The following is a 15,355-nucleotide window of genomic DNA, read 5'->3' as shown; positions in this document are numbered from 1 at the left end:
CAGCTAAACAGTTCTAAGACTGAAGCCATCCTCATTGGTTCCCCTCATCAGACACAGAACTCCACCATAACCTGTATTACCTTTTCTGGTAAGGACATCCCACTATCATCAACAGTCACCAAACTTGGCATCAGGTTTGACCCCCACTTGACCTTTGAGGCCCACATCAATCACCTCTGCAAAGTATCATTTCATCACCTCAGGAACATAGCCAGACTCCGTCCCACACTCACCCTAAGCTGAGAAGCTCGTCCACGCCTTTGTCTCCTCCAGACTTGATTACTGTAACGCACTTCTCAGTGGGATCCCCAGGAAGAGCATCCAGAAGTTACAACACATTCAAAACAGTGCCGCTAGGATCCTTCTGAGAGTACGTAAATATGAACACATCACACCCATCCTTCACTCTCTGCACTGGCTTCCCATCTCCGCCCGGACCGAATATAAAATCTCCCTCCTCACATTCCAGTGCATCCATGGAAACGCTCCTCAGTACCTCAAAGAACTTCTCACCCCCCAGACATCAGCACGCTCACTCCGCTCCACCAACAGCTACAGACTTCTTCCTTCAAGGACCAAGTCCCGCACTCTCGGAGACTGAGCTTTCTCTTCTTCTGCTCCGCGACTGTGGAACACCCTCCCTGAACATCTGAGGGCTCCACAGTCATTACACTGTTTTAAAAAGGGTTTAAAAACGTACCATTTTAAAAAATATTTTAACCTGTAATTTTGTTTCTTGTGTAAATTTTGATGTTTTCTTCCTTTTAACTGTTTTTAATTCATTTTGACTACTTTTGTAGCACTTTGAGATTTTCTTAAAATATAAAGTGCACTATAAATAAAATTTATTATTATTATTATGAAACAAGGTCCACATCTTGGACAGAGAGGACAGATGGTTTGAAAGAGGAGTAAAAGAAGCCATCTATGTTAAAGTAGAGAAACCATCTCTCAACTGAGGAGGAGGTCTAAGACACCACCTATCTCCAATTTACAATGCCGCCCTTTCATCCCTTCCCAGGAGACTCAACAATTTGGCCTCTAGGAAAAACAACCTTTCACAAATGGCCTCATGTGACTCCAAGGACTGTCGTTATAACACAATGGGGCACTAACGAAGTCGAAACTAATGTTTTCTACCAACAACTGTCACCCTAATGACTGTCGGTGACACATGGAGCACAAAGGATCCATGACATCATCGGTCTGGTGAAAGCCCCCACAGAGGTTAAATACTTGGGTCTCCACACCAAAAATCAGTTGGACCAGTCCCAGCCTGGTCAGATGCGAACATGAACTGATGAAGCCTCTTGGATGAGAGGTGAAACGTCTTCTAGACTACAACTAAGTCCAGTTGCTTTCGATTAAAACTTTCCTTGAGATGATCTATGAAGCATCAATAAATGAATTGGTAATCATTAATGAATTACTGAATTGATTACAGCTGATAAATTCTTGATAATCTGAGCCTTGTCAGTGATTTTACTGATTCTCATGAAGAAGCTTAAAAGAGGAATCCTATAGAAACACCTGGGAACATCTGGAAAAACGACAGTTAACAAATATATTAATGTCATCATGTGTAATATTATGTTCCTGTTCCTCAGCTTTCACTGTTGCTCCATAAATAAACCAAGAAAATTGTAAATATAGATATTAATAATCTCTGTGCATTAAAAACAGTGAGCTGAGGTGTCTCCAGGTTTATTATTGCCTCAGCCATTCAGATCAGCACAGATGAGTTGACAGGTGAACAGTGATATTTATTGGAATTTTGCAGTGAATACAAATACAGTTCTGAGGTCAGACACAGGAGGAGGCCACACCCATCTAGCCTGCACATTAGTCCACCTTGATATACCTGGCTAGCTACAGGTTAGCCCCAGACGAAGCAGGTAGCTGATGGTCCAGGTTATTGAAGGTTATTACATTTAGCATGAGTTTGCATGAGTTAGCTGTGGTTAGCCCAGTTTATGAACAGCTTTGAACAAGTGTCTGTGTGATGTTAGCCTCAGACTAGCATCACTTTAGCCCACTCTGATTCAGGATAGCACCAGGTGTGTCCTCATTCTCTGTTACAACACGTTAGCACAGGCTAACCCAGTCTTTGTCCCAGTTTGGTTGGTTTTAATCTGTCATCTCTGATTGGTTCTTGGGGCGTTCCGTGGGCGGAGCCTGAGAGAGAGTTCCCACAGCGCCTCCTCGGCCAGGTGATCGCTGAAGTCATTAAAGAACAGTATGATGTCATCGTTGGGCTGCAGAGAGTAAGGACTGAAAAGAGACAAGGGTTCAGGTGTTAGTCCAGGTGACACAGAGAAACACTGAGCTTAACAGGACAACAGGTGTGAGCTGACTCACACTTGCTGGTAGCTCCTCAGCGTGTAGAGGATGTTAAACTGCTGCCAGCGCTTAGAGAAGTTGACCTTTGAACCCTCTGATGTCATCAAGTTGTCAGGATTCCCCAGGTGGACAAAGGTCAAGTCTTGAAGGATCAAACCCCTGAACAGACAAACAGGTCAGAGAGAGAGAGACAAGTGAGGGATAAAGGTGTTAACATACAGGTAAGGTGTATACAGTGAGGTATACAGTGAGGTGCACAGGTGTTAACATACAGGTAAGGTATACAGGGAGGTTCCACTTCGGCCAGAGCTGCTCTGTACGCTCTGAATGATGACGAGCTGTCAATCAAAGAGCTGTACTCCTCCAGAGCCTGAAAACACAAACTTACACATGAATCATTATGAAGTGATGGATGTGTGAATGAGTGAATGAATGAGTGAATGAATGAATGAGTGAATGAATGAATGAGTGAGTGAATGAATGAATGAGTGAATGAATGAGTGAGTGAATGAATCAGTGAATGAATGAGTGAACACAGACCTCAGCTGTGCTCCTCTGCCAGTCCAGGCGTCGCAGGGGGGCGGAGTCCAGAGCCGACAGGATGGACAGATATGAGTTAAAGTTGTTCAGCTTCCTCAGGTGCTGCAGAGATGCACACATTGATGTATTACTGACAGGTGTGATGTCCGTGGTGCATCATGGGTAACACATACAAACACATTCTCTGCTTAGGCCCTGCCCCCCCACCTGTGTGTGTTTACCTTCATGACTTTCAGGAACTTCAGCAGTAGTTTCTCTCTGTCCTGAGGTTTGTCCTGAAGGATGATGACTGAACGAACCCTGAACACAAAGACAGGTACTGAGTCATCAACACCTGCTCTAAGGTACAACAGGTGAACTGTGGGTATTCTACCAGAGATGACAGGGTGAGAATCAGCAGGTTGTTTTACCAGAAAGACACGTTGTTAAAGTGCTGAGTGAACTCTGTCAAGTTTGGACTCTTCTCCTCATTCTGCTCTTTAGACCACAGCAACACCTCTGGCAGCTAGACAGGTGAGACAGACAGGTGAGGTGAGACAGACAAGTGAGGTGAGACAGACAGGTGAGACAGGTGAAATTAAAGATTTGTACCTCAATCTTGTAGAAGAGTTCAGAGTCCATCAGAGTCAGCTGTTCAGCTAAATCCTGACTCCTGAAGTCCAGCAGAGTTCCTGGTCTGAAGGACGAGAGGAGACAGTTGACAGTCAGAATGTGACCAATGACAGGTCAGCATGTAGCACCTTTGTCCAATCAGATGAATGAGGCTACCTGGCTGCCACGCCCCTGGCTGCCAGGGGGCGGAGTGACTGTGGAGATCCAATCAGCTGCCACTTCTGCTCCATTTTGGACAGGATGTTGGAGCGCAGCTGGTGAGCTAGTCCCAGCTCTCCACCAATCAGGAGCCTGAACACCAGGTCCATCAGCAGCAGCAGCAAATCAGAGTCCAGCTCCATTGCACTGCACACACACACACACACACACACACACACACACACACACACACACACACACAGAGTATTATGATCTCTGTCTGTCCTGGTCTCAGTCTCTCTTGGTCTCCTGGTCTCAGTCTGCCCTACAGATGTTGAAGCTGCTGCAGGGATCTGTTCAGACCTCAGAGGACCAGTGAGGTCCAGCACTGATGTTGGTGAGAGGGTCTGACCTGGTCTAGGATGGGCTCTGAGGTCCAGACCAGTCAAACTGGGAGAACTGTCTTTGTGCTCGGGGCACTTCTGGCTCAGACCTGCCTGGACCTCTTGGCTTTCCTGACCCAGACTTGTCTCAGTCTTATGGACAGGTGATTAAGCTTGTCCTGCCTCCTGGACAGGACTTAACTGGATTTCACAGTGGTTATTTCTAAGAGATTTGTTTCAGTCTTACAGGTGTTTTGATTCATACTTGTTCCAGTCTTGTTGGTATTTTGTCTCTGCCTTGTCTTGGCCTCAGTGGATGGTGTCTTGACTTTGTTGTACTTGTCTCAGTGTCCAGGACACTTTGACTAGCTGTACAGCATATCTATACTGTATATGTAGACTGTAGCATTAAGATTTCTGAGCTGCAATCGACAGGAAATGGTTCCAGCTGTTGGTGACTCAAACAACAGAGAAAATACAGTGTACATATTCACCGATCAGCCATAACATTATGACCACACGCCTAATACTGAGTAGGTCCTCTTTTCCTGCCAAAACAGCCCTGACCCATGGAGGCGTGGACTCCACTAGACCTCTGAAGGTGTGCTATGGTATCAGGCACCAAGCCGTCAGCAGCAGATCCTTTAAGTCCTGTCAGTTGTGAGGTGAAGCCTCCATGGATCAGACTTGTTTTTCCAGCACATCCCACAGATGGTCGATCGATCTGAGATCTAGAGAATTTGGAGGCTGAGTCAGCACCTCAAAATCTTTGTTGTGTTCCTCAAACTATTCCTGAACCATTTGGCAGGAACATCATCCTGCTGAAGGAGGTCACTGTCATCAGGGAATACTGTTTCTATGAGGAGGTACTTGGTTTACAACAGTGTTCAGGTGGGTGGTAATATGTCAAAGAAACATCCACATGAACGTCAGGACCCAAGCCATAGTGCATCCTGGTGCCATGTTTTCAACAGGTAATTGATGCACCCGGCTGTCCACATGATGTAAAAGAATGATTCAGGAGCTGCAGGTTTGGCGAAGCTCTGACCCATCTAACCATAACAATCTGGTCCTCATCAAAGTCACTCAGATTCTTACACTTCCCCATTTCTTCTGCTTCCAAGATCAACTTCAAGGACAAAATGTTCACCTGCTGCCTGATATACCCCTCTGGTGCCAGGTGCCATTGTAACAAGGTGATCAGTGTTATTCACTTCACCTGTCAGTGGTCATAATATCATGGCTAATCAGTGTATGTAGAAGCAGTAAACATTATAAACAGATTAAAGACAAATAGTATTGGTTCAGGTGTGTGTCTCACCACAGCTCATCCACCACTCTGACCAGCAGGTGGAAAGTCTTTTTGGCAGCTCTCAGGTCTGCAGGTTCACGTCCTTCACACAGGTGTTTATACGTGTTGATGGTTAAAGATTCACAACAAACTGAAGCCTGGGCAACATTCAGCAGATTTACTTATTTTAATTGAGAGTTTTAGAAGTTAAAAATACCTGAACTGTTAGAACAGGTGAGATAAAACAGACCTGAAACATAAATAATCCCATCGTCTGCAGAGAAAGATGATTCTGTCTTTCTAAAATCCACTAGAACTGATTCTAAATCAAATCCTCAGGGATTCAGCCTGAATCAGATAGAATCAACCTATTCTATTACGTGTATTCTATTATCTATTGCAGTTGTTTGTTTCATTCGTATCAGTTCTTATTTGAACCACGTCTGAACCTAAACTGGAGTCACTGGTGCTATGAACCTGGGTCATTATCTGTATGATTATTGATTCCCTCTGTTGTTGCTGTTCTCCCTCCCTGCCTAAGGGAGGCGCTTTTCAATTCAATTCAATTCAATTTTATTTATATAGCGCCATATCACAACAACAGTCATCTCAAGGCACTTTTCATATAGAGCAGGTCTAGACTGTACTGTACTTTAAAATAGGTATTTACAGAGAGAGACCCAACAAATCCCACCATGAGCAGCACTAGGCGACAGTGGCAAGGAAAAACTTCCTTTAAGAGGCAGAAACCTCGAGCAGAACCGGACTCAGGGTGGGCGGCCATCTGCCTCGACCAGTTGGGTTAAGAAGGAGAGAGAGGGGGGAGAGGGAGTAGACAATAACGAAAGAAGAACATAGCATAACACAGGTTCCATATCAGATGTAAGATGAGGCCAGTAATTTCACCTGTGATTTGTCTTTAAGCATGTTGTAGGTGGGGGCAGATGATTGGACCATGGTTGATGGTGCCTACTTTAAAAAGCTTCCCCTTTTTCCTGACTTCTAACTGACTGTACCATGTTGTTTCCTCTAAAGATCATCATCTGGGTTTTGACTCGATTGTCTGATAAAAGTGTAAATAATCCTAAAAGCAGTCCAGTTAGCTATAGGACTGAGAAGCCTTTTTTGTCGCAAATGTTTTGTCAGGGAGTTTGGCTTGATCCCTGTATTTTATTTTGTGTTTTCTCATTGACCAGGTAAGCTAACAGACACCCCGACAAATTTACTTGTGTTAACAGATCAGTTGTGTTGTTGGACTGCAGTTGGCTGTGGTACTGGTCTTGGTCTTGGGAGCGGGGGAAGGGGAAGACACTTTTACACTACGTTCAGGTTTCCTGTTCTGTCCTGATCACAACCTGACCAATCAGCAGAGAGGATATCTGTACTGCAGTTTGCCGATGACGTCGCTCGGGCTGATGAAGGTCCTGTAGGTGGAGAGGAAGGCTTCACAATACAGGACCTGTTCTACACACACACACACACATACACACATTTACTGCTGTTGTTATTGATCATCGATCAGTTATCGTCAGCCTGTTGACTATAGACAACTTTGTTTTACTGATAACACAAATGATCACAGCTCAGTATCATGAGTGCAGGGCTTCCCTTGAGCATGTCTGTCGGTCGGACATTAAAACGACTTCACAACACTGTCAATTTCTCTAACGTTCTGACTCTGATCTGAGATGAAGCATTTTAGTCGTCAGACGTCTCGATCTTCAGTAATCAGAGAAACAAGCTGAGCAAACAGCTGCTCTCAATGTCCAAGATCCTCACAGAGAAACATCGACTTTTGACCTGAAACTGTTTTATTCATAGTTTTTACAGTTTTTAATCAGCTGGTCTGTTTATTTGAAGAGAAGGAGACCTCTGAGGAAGATTCAGCTCCTGATCCATCAACACTGAAGGAACCTGAACCTATAGATGAAATGAGCTGAAACTCATGATGTGTGCAGAGCACTTGTGGAAAACCCTGGACACAGATCCTCACCTTGTTCCACAGGTTTGTATCTTTGATGTTTAAAACTCAACAGAATAAATAAATCACAGGTGTTCAGGTCTTTCAGTTTGTTTTTTTATAAGTTCAGGACTTACCGGTGCTGCTGTCAGTCTCTGTGGCGTAGACCAGTAGGATCTCAGGAGAGGCCGCCTTTACGTCTGGCCCCTCCTCCTCCTGAGACAGTCAGAGGTCAGAGGTCAGGAAAGTTACACTGATCATGTTTATCAGAGAGGTCAGAAGTCAGAGGTCAGGGCTTTACCTCAGGCTTCATGGTGATTCTGTGGAGGATCTCCTGCTGGTCAGTCAGTAACACCTCCTCCTGCTCCTCCCTGCTCCTCCCTCCATGCTCCTCCTCCTCCTGCTGGAAACTCTGAGAACTGCACAACAGAGAACCATCACTGACTGAGTCTGTGTGTACATGTGAGTGCAGGTGTGTACAGGTGAGTGTTTGTCTCACCTGTCTCTGTTCTGGTTCACGCTGGTCTGTTTGTCGTCTTCGGCTGAATCCTGAAGAAAAGATCAATGAAGTTAATACGATCAGGTGAGTCCTGGTTCACCTGATCAGTTAATAAACACCTGCCGCTGTAACTGATGGTTGGAATGTAGTTCCTCAGTCAGTCGCTCTGAGAAACACCTGTTGTGTCTCTGGCTGTTACCTGCTGTTTCTTCTTCGGTGGTAGAGCCGGAGCAGGAGGCAGCTCAGGTGAGGGGGCGGAGTCTGCGTCCAGGTGTGTGTGTGTGAGCTGGTGGGTGGTGTCCACCTCTCTCTGTCTGTAACTCTGACCAAAGGTCGGAGGTCGCTGGTAGAACATGGCTGCAGACTGAGCGCTGTACGACGAACAGACCTGCAGGTACTGATGGACTGAAGAGAGAGAGAGATCAGCTGACATACAGACTTATTGATGGGTTATTGTTCATCTGATCGATCAACTGTTTTTACTCACTGTGCCGTTTCTTCTCAGGGAGGGGAGGGGGAGTCTTGCTGGGGGACAGGGGGGAGGACAGAGGCTCGTCAGGATCAGTGACATCATCAGAGTGGGCGGGGTTCTGTTTCTGGGAGGCGGGATCAAACTCAAAAGAAGGTGGGGACTGAGAGCTGGTCACACCTGTGGTTCAAAGGTAGAGAGAGAGAGACAGGTGAGACAGACAGACAGGTGCAGAGAGGGACAGACAGGTCAGGTGTTTCCTCACCGGCAGTGCTGCGTCGTCTCTTCTCCGGCAGGGCAGGGGGGAGTGAGGAGGAGGGAGGGAGAAGGGGGAGAGTCTCAGAGGACGAGAGGTCTGTGTGGAGGAAGTCGTAATCTGGATCCTCCTCTGACAGAGAAACAACCAGGTTCAGTGAACTGGACTCAAGACCAGGACCAGGTCTGAGACCAGGTCTCAGGTCTGATCAGATGTGTGTGTGTCCAGCAGGGGGCAGCAGTTCATCACTTCTCTGCAGACTCACTGACAAACTCTGCTTCCTATTTCTGTCAACTGACAGGAAGTGATGTCATTCACACCCCCTGCTGCTGACTGGAAATGTGTGTGTGTGTGTGCGCGTGTATGTGTGTGTGTGTTACCACAGTGTGTGTTGTTGTCAGCAGCAGATTCTGCAGAAGAAGAAGAGCAGCGCTTCAAACAGTCGTCGTCCTCACAGTCCTGCAACACACACACACATATGTCATGGAACTGTTACCATGGAAACCTGTGTGAATGTGAACTCACCTGTCGCACCTGTGACTCAGTTTCAGGCTCTCGTCTCATTGGTGCGACTATGGCAACCCTGCAGGGGACGGAGCTTGGCAATGATTGACGCTTCTTAGGAGGAAGAGCTGGAGGACTGAGAGAGAGACAGAGAGAGAGAGAGAGAGAACAGAGAGAGAAAGAGAGAGAGAGAGAGACATTAGTTGTGAACATTAGTTGTGAACAATCATCATTTGTTGTGGATTAAGGTCAGACCTTCATCACAGTTTTTACTGAGCAGCTTCAGATTTTTATCGTTTTAGTTTCTGTTTCTCTGTGACATGAACAAACAGAGAAGTTTGGAATAAAAACTCTGTGACTGGAAGTTTGACCAGTTTAGACTAAAAATAAAAAGATAAATGAGGAACGTTATAAAAACATGTTAATGTTCATATGGACACAGTTTATTTATAGTCCTCTGAACCACATCTGAAGTTATCTCAGGTCTAGACTTTAGATTATTATATTTACAGAGACTCAACAGTTCCATCTTGAGCAGCACTGGGAGACAGTGGAGAGGAAAAACTAACTGTTAGAAACCAGAACCAGATTTAGAACCTTGACCGGTTGGACTGGGGCAGAAGTCTTAATCCGACTCTTAAAGGTACAGAGGGTGTTTCTGCCTCCTGGACCGAAACTGGGAGAAGGTTCCACAGTAGAGGAGCCTGATAACTGAAGGCTCTGCCTCCCATTCTACTCTTGGAAACTCTGGGAACCACCAGTAAACCAGCATTCTGGGAGCGCAGGGTTCTAGTGGGATTGTAGGGGACTATGAGATCTTTAAGGTAAAATGGTGCCTGACCATTAAGGGCTTTGTAAGTGAGGAAGTTAAATTCTATTCTGGATTTGACTGGGAGCCAATGTAGAGAGGCTAACACAGGAGAAATATGGTCTCTTTTCCTAGTTCCTGTCAGTAATCGTGCTGCAGCATTTTGAATCAGCTGCAGAGTCTTTAGAGACTTGTTGGGGCAGCCTGATAATAATGAATTACAGTAGTCCAGCCTAGAAGTAAAAAATGCATGGACTAGTTTTTCTGCATCTTTTTGAGAGAGAAAATGTAGAAAGAAATTTTTTTTTTTTTTTTTTGGTGATATTACGCAGGTGAAAGAAGGCAGTCCTAGAAGTTTGTTTTATATGTGAGTTCCTGATTTCCTGATCAAAGATGACTCCCAGATTCTTTACAGTGGAGTTGGGAGCCAGGGTAATGCCGTCTAGTGGAACTACATCATTAGAAAATGTATTTCTGATGTGTTCAGGACCAGGAGTTTAGAAAGTTGCTGGTCATCCAAGTCTTAAAGTCCCTAAGGATTAGGTTAAGGCCTGAAGTTTAGCTAACTGATTGGTTTAATTAAGTTTCATTAATACATCTAGTTGTGTATCATCTGCATAAAAATTAGTTTTGTTGATTGAAAGCTGCTTTATTCAGTATTTAGACTGTGCTCAGATCAGTGAAACTACAGTGTGAAATGAACAGACTGACATGAAACATCTCTACAGACAGAAACAAGCTTTATATTGATTGATTATTGATATTCACAATGGGGAACAAATTGCAGCTTCAGACCTGGACTAAGACCTGAACCTGAACTCAGATGTGGACCTGAACTCAGACCTGGATCAGTTAAATCAGGAGATAAAGATGTTGACAGTCAGTGTTGTTGGTCATGTTTCCTCCCTGGAGGAACACAGTCTGAGAAGGAGCAGAAGCCTGAAGGACTGAGTTCAGACCCAGAGGTCTCTCTGTAGGCAGCAGCAGAGACCTGGATTAGATTCAAATGGCCATGTTTAACCAGTGGAGGTCATGTGGCCTTTGAGGCTGATTAGAGACCAGACGCACCACCAGTCACACCGTTAATTGTGATCCATGTTGTGATCAGACTGAGTGTGGAAACAGACCAGGAGGGTTCAGGAGACGTCACATGACCTTAAGGGATCTGAACCTTTTATTTCTGTGACGTCTAAAATCTTAAATAAAACAGGAACAAAGAGCTGAAAGTGTTTGTGTTTCTGTCTCTCTCACTTCTTCTTCTACTTCCTGCTGTCAGTTAGCAGAGAGACAGGAAGTGTTGACGGGAGGGGGTGGTGGGGCACATGTGATGACTTCAGTCTCTCTACTTCCTGTTTCATCCACCGATCTATTTCTGCCTCTTTGCCTCCGACAACAGAAACTTGTCTCTGCTCAGAGTCTCAGTTATTCTGTTTTCTCCTCACAGTCACTGAAGTTCAGGTTCAGATGAATGTGTTTATATTTAACAACATGTTGTCAAAAATAAAACATCAAGTTTTATGAGTTTATAAATGAACTTTGTCATTTCAGTCTTATTTTCTGATTAAAGATGATTCGGTCTGTTCACAGATTAAAGGTGTTAATGTCAACGTGTCTCTCCTCTGTTACAGAAACCGATCAATCAATTAATAACTCTGCTCTCCCTCACAATCAGTTTTTAGTCAAAATAAATCCTGAATGACTTCAGGTTCAGGTCCTCGTAGTGTTGGTGCTGACTCACTGTCACACTGTTGTGGTTTATAGGGACAATTTTCTACAACACAACAAAACATCTGTCAAGAAGAAACATGGTTCTGGATCAAGACTCACCTGAGTCCCAGGGGGAGGGGCATTAGTGGTTTTGGAGGAGCTGAAACTGTCTGTTCCTCTCGTCTCCTTTCCATCCACACCCCCTTCTCCTCCTCCTCCTCCTCCTCCTCCTCAGGAGCTGCAGGAGTCCTGCAGGTTGACGTCCTGCCCAGCGTCTCCTGGTCGGGAGGCTGTGATTGGACAGGAGACAAGGAGGAGGAGCCTTCTTGTCTCTCTGCAGCCAATCGAACCAGATCCTGACACAACAACACATGAGTAAACACAAAACAACAAACACAAAATAACAAACAGAATGTGCTGCAGAAACAGAATGGGATGGAAAGGGATGATACAAGCAGGATAACACCTCCAGACAGAGAATCACATCACAACAAGACCAGGAAGGAGGCAGGAGAGGACAGCGAGGAATAAATTCTTAACAACAGGACAAAATATAAGAAGGCAGATGGGAAAATAAGGACAAGACAGAAAAAGGACAGATGACAATAAAACAAAACATGAAGAAAAGAAAAAGATGCTTGTAACACTCACTGTGATACGGTCATTGTTTTGGGACAGAACAGGACAATAAGAACAACAGAGGACAAGTGGACAAACGTTATCAATACATAAATAAAAGAAAGAACAACATCAACAGGTCAGAAAATCAACAAGAAGACAACGAGACAATGAGAGAAAGATAAAATGATGAGAAGTTGAGACAGAACATACAGCAACAGAACAGAGTGACCAGTAAAGGTGAGGACAAGTTGTAAAGATGAGGACAGGTTATAAAGGTGAGGACAGGTTGTAAAGGTGTAGACGGGTTGTAAAGGTGAGGACAGGTTGTAAAGGTGTAGATGGATTGTAAAGGTGTAGACGGGTTGTAAAGGTGTAGATGGATTGTAAAGGTGTAGACGGGTTGTAAAGGTGTAGACGGGTTGTAAAGGTGAGGACAGGTTGTAAAGGTGTAGATGGGTTGTAAAGGTGTAGATGGGTTGTAAAGGTGAGGACAGGTTGTAAAGGTGTAGACGGGTTGTAAAGGTGAGGACAGGTTGTAAAGGTGTAGATGGATTGTAAAGGTGTAGACGGGTTGTAAAGGTGTAGATGGATTGTAAAGGTGTAGACGGGTTGTAAAGGTGTAGACGGGTTGTAAAGGTGAGGACAGGTTGTAAAGGTGTAGATGGGTTGTAAAGGTGTAGATGGGTTGTAAAGGTGAGGACAGGTTGTAAAGGTGTAGACGGGTTGTAAAGGTGTAGATGGGTTGTAAAGGTGTAGACGGGTTGTAAAGGTGTAGATGGGTTGTAAAGGTGAGGACCATCAGACTGTCCTTTGACCTCACCTTGACCCCGTCCAGCACGGCCCTGATCACCGTGGTAACGCTCACTGTGGACTCCTTGTCATCGTGGGTGACGCCCTGCAGCATCACCTGATCAGCCCAGCGAATCAGCTCAGCCAGAGACTGGTAGAGTCGAGTGAGACAGGCAGAGACGGTCTTACTGCAGAGAGGACAGACAGGGACAGGTCACGGTCAGGAGATAGGTTGCTTTTTGATACTCGGGGTCAAAGGTCAATGGCTGGCATCTAACCTGTTGTGCAGGTGTGGCTCCAGCTGGACCAGAGTCTGGACCGCCTCCAGGACCCTGCCGGAGGCCCCACCCAGTAGACCCCCCACCACGGACTGGTCCAGGACCAGTTTGTTCACTCCAGGTTTGTCGAGTCCAAGTCGGTCCACCAGAGCTTTGAAGTACTGAAGAGAACTGACGACGGCTCGCTGCTGGTCAGCCAACAACCCCCCCTACACACAGGTATACATCAGTGAGTTTATAGAGTTTATAAACAGGTGAGTTCCTGTCCTCACAGGTCAAACTGTTTCACTATAAAATGACTGAAACAAACAAAAGAAAGTTTCGATAAAAGTGGTGTCAGACCTGGTTCTGTCCATGCAACCAGACTCAGAAAAACTTTTACTCCTGGACCTGAATCATGTCTCTGTTGTGATTATTATTATTTTCATTGCTATAATTATTATTATTACTATTAGACAGCCGCCCACCCTGAGTCTGGTTCTGCTCAAGGTTTCTGCCTCTAACAGGAAGTTTTTCCTCTACACTGTCTCCTCGTGCTGCTCATGGTGAAACTCTTTCTATAAATCTAATAATTTAAAGAGTCTAGACCTGAGGTAACTGCTGCTGTGATTCGCTGCTGTATAAATAAACTGATGTCAATCTGCTGACACAGTTTGTAAAACTGTATGTATGATGTATCTAATTTTGAGTTGAACTGAACCAGAGAGGTCAGAGGCAGAGAAACCACCATGGTGGAGGGTGGGGTGGGGGGGGTTACCTTGTGCAGTGAGTCCTCCTGCAGGTTCAGGTCAGGTGGTTTGCTCCTCTGTGATGGGGAGTGTTTGATTCGCTCAGTGCGTCTGATCCGTGGCGGGTGGAGCTTATCCTTCAGCCTCATGGTGAGATAGGCAAACTGAGAGGCTAAAGAGGAGGAGAGGGTCATCATCATCATCAGAAACTACAGAATTAAAGCTTCTCAGTTTAAACGGTAAACTCTGAAGGAGACTGACAGGAAGTGGATGTTTTTAGTCTATGGTGGCTAACAGTTAGCATGTCAGACAGAGAGAAAAGAAGAAGAAGAAGAAGGGGCTTACCTGTCTTACTATCAGCCCGTGAGGACATGTCTGTAGGTGGACAGACAGACAGCTGGTCTCAGATCAGCAGAGCGACAGTTTAATCCTCTGCTCTCATGTTGAACAGCCTCTCTCTCTCTCCCTCTCTCTCTTTCTGTCTGTCTCTGTCAGTGTCTCTCCACCTTTTCCTCTCTCTGTCCTCTCTGTCTTTTAATATTTCTGTTTTTCACTCTCGTCCTCCTGCTCCCACTCTCTCTCTCTGTCACTTCCTTTCTCACTGTCTCTTCCTCTTTCTGTCTCAGTTCAATGACATCCTCTCACTGATGATGATGATGCTCAGGTTATTTAGAGTCAGTAAGTAAAGCTGCAGCTCCACCTGCTGGCAGGAAGCACACAGTGCAGGTCTGGCTTATATGCAAGGCATTCTCCTTCACATTTAGGTTTTTATTGATTCTGTTGTAAACTTCCTGACAGACACTTCTCATCCTTTGTCAGTTTGAACTCTGGCCTCTGGGAGGAGTTACAGGACCACTCTGAAAATCTAAACTATTTTAACTAATCTTTTGTTCCAGGTGCAGTCAGCATAAAAAAACCCCTGAAGCTCAGATCTACTCCCCATCATGTTTATCTGTGAATATGACTCTGTTCTTATCATCACGTTCATTTGCCCTGTTTCTCGTTCTCCTGCTGCTTCATGTTACAGCTAGGTGTTCATCTATTGCAGTTACTGACGACCTGTGACTGTTGGACATGAGGAACTTCCTGTGTTCCACTGAAAATCTTTTCACAGTAAGTTTAGTTTAGAACTTGTTTAGTATAGTTTAGAACTAATTTAACTTAGTTTAGTTTAGAACCAGTTTAGCTTAGTTTAGAACTAATTTAACTTAGTTTAGTTTGGAACCAGTTTAGTTTAGTTTAGGTTAAAACAAGTTTAGCTTAGTTTAGAACTCATTTAGCTTAGCTTAGAACTTGTTTAGCTTAGTTTAGAGCTTGTTTAGCTTAGTTTAGTTTAGAACCAGTTTAGTTTAGAACTAATTAGTTTAGTGTAGAGACTGTTTAGATAAGTTTTAGGACCAGTTTAGTTTAGGTTAAAAACAGTTTAGCTTAG

The 15,355-nt window shown here is 44.8% G+C and overlaps 1 protein-coding gene across 1 annotated transcript; it reads right to left on the bottom strand.

Annotated features, from left to right (window-relative positions):
* Window positions 1-1,742: 1,742 nt before the first annotated feature.
* LOC108894420 (rap guanine nucleotide exchange factor 1) lies at window positions 1,743-14,539 on the bottom strand. The gene is made up of 23 exons (XM_018693080.2): window positions 14,269-14,539; window positions 13,953-14,095; window positions 13,196-13,404; window positions 12,949-13,105; window positions 11,628-11,863; window positions 9,023-9,128; window positions 8,869-8,947; window positions 8,498-8,620; window positions 8,251-8,412; window positions 7,963-8,168; window positions 7,764-7,813; window positions 7,566-7,683; window positions 7,402-7,480; window positions 6,684-6,768; window positions 5,335-5,427; window positions 3,649-3,837; window positions 3,472-3,556; window positions 3,291-3,385; window positions 3,102-3,180; window positions 2,881-2,982; window positions 2,613-2,710; window positions 2,359-2,499; window positions 1,743-2,271 (listed from the first exon to the last, which is right to left on the bottom strand). The coding sequence occupies exons 1-23, from the start codon at window positions 14,294-14,296 to the stop codon at window positions 2,136-2,138; spliced, it is 2,799 nt and encodes a 932-aa protein (XP_018548596.1). The 5' UTR covers window positions 14,297-14,539; the 3' UTR covers window positions 1,743-2,135.
* Between the last annotated feature and the right edge of the window lie 816 nt (window positions 14,540-15,355).

This window comes from Lates calcarifer, unplaced genomic scaffold (assembly GCF_001640805.2).
Source record: "Lates calcarifer isolate ASB-BC8 unplaced genomic scaffold, TLL_Latcal_v3 scaffold_20_43, whole genome shotgun sequence".
In the NCBI taxonomy this organism is placed as follows: domain Eukaryota; kingdom Metazoa; phylum Chordata; class Actinopteri; family Centropomidae; genus Lates; species Lates calcarifer.
The sequence above is the reverse complement of the archived record's forward strand: the minus strand, read 5'-3'. Positions and strand labels throughout refer to the sequence as shown.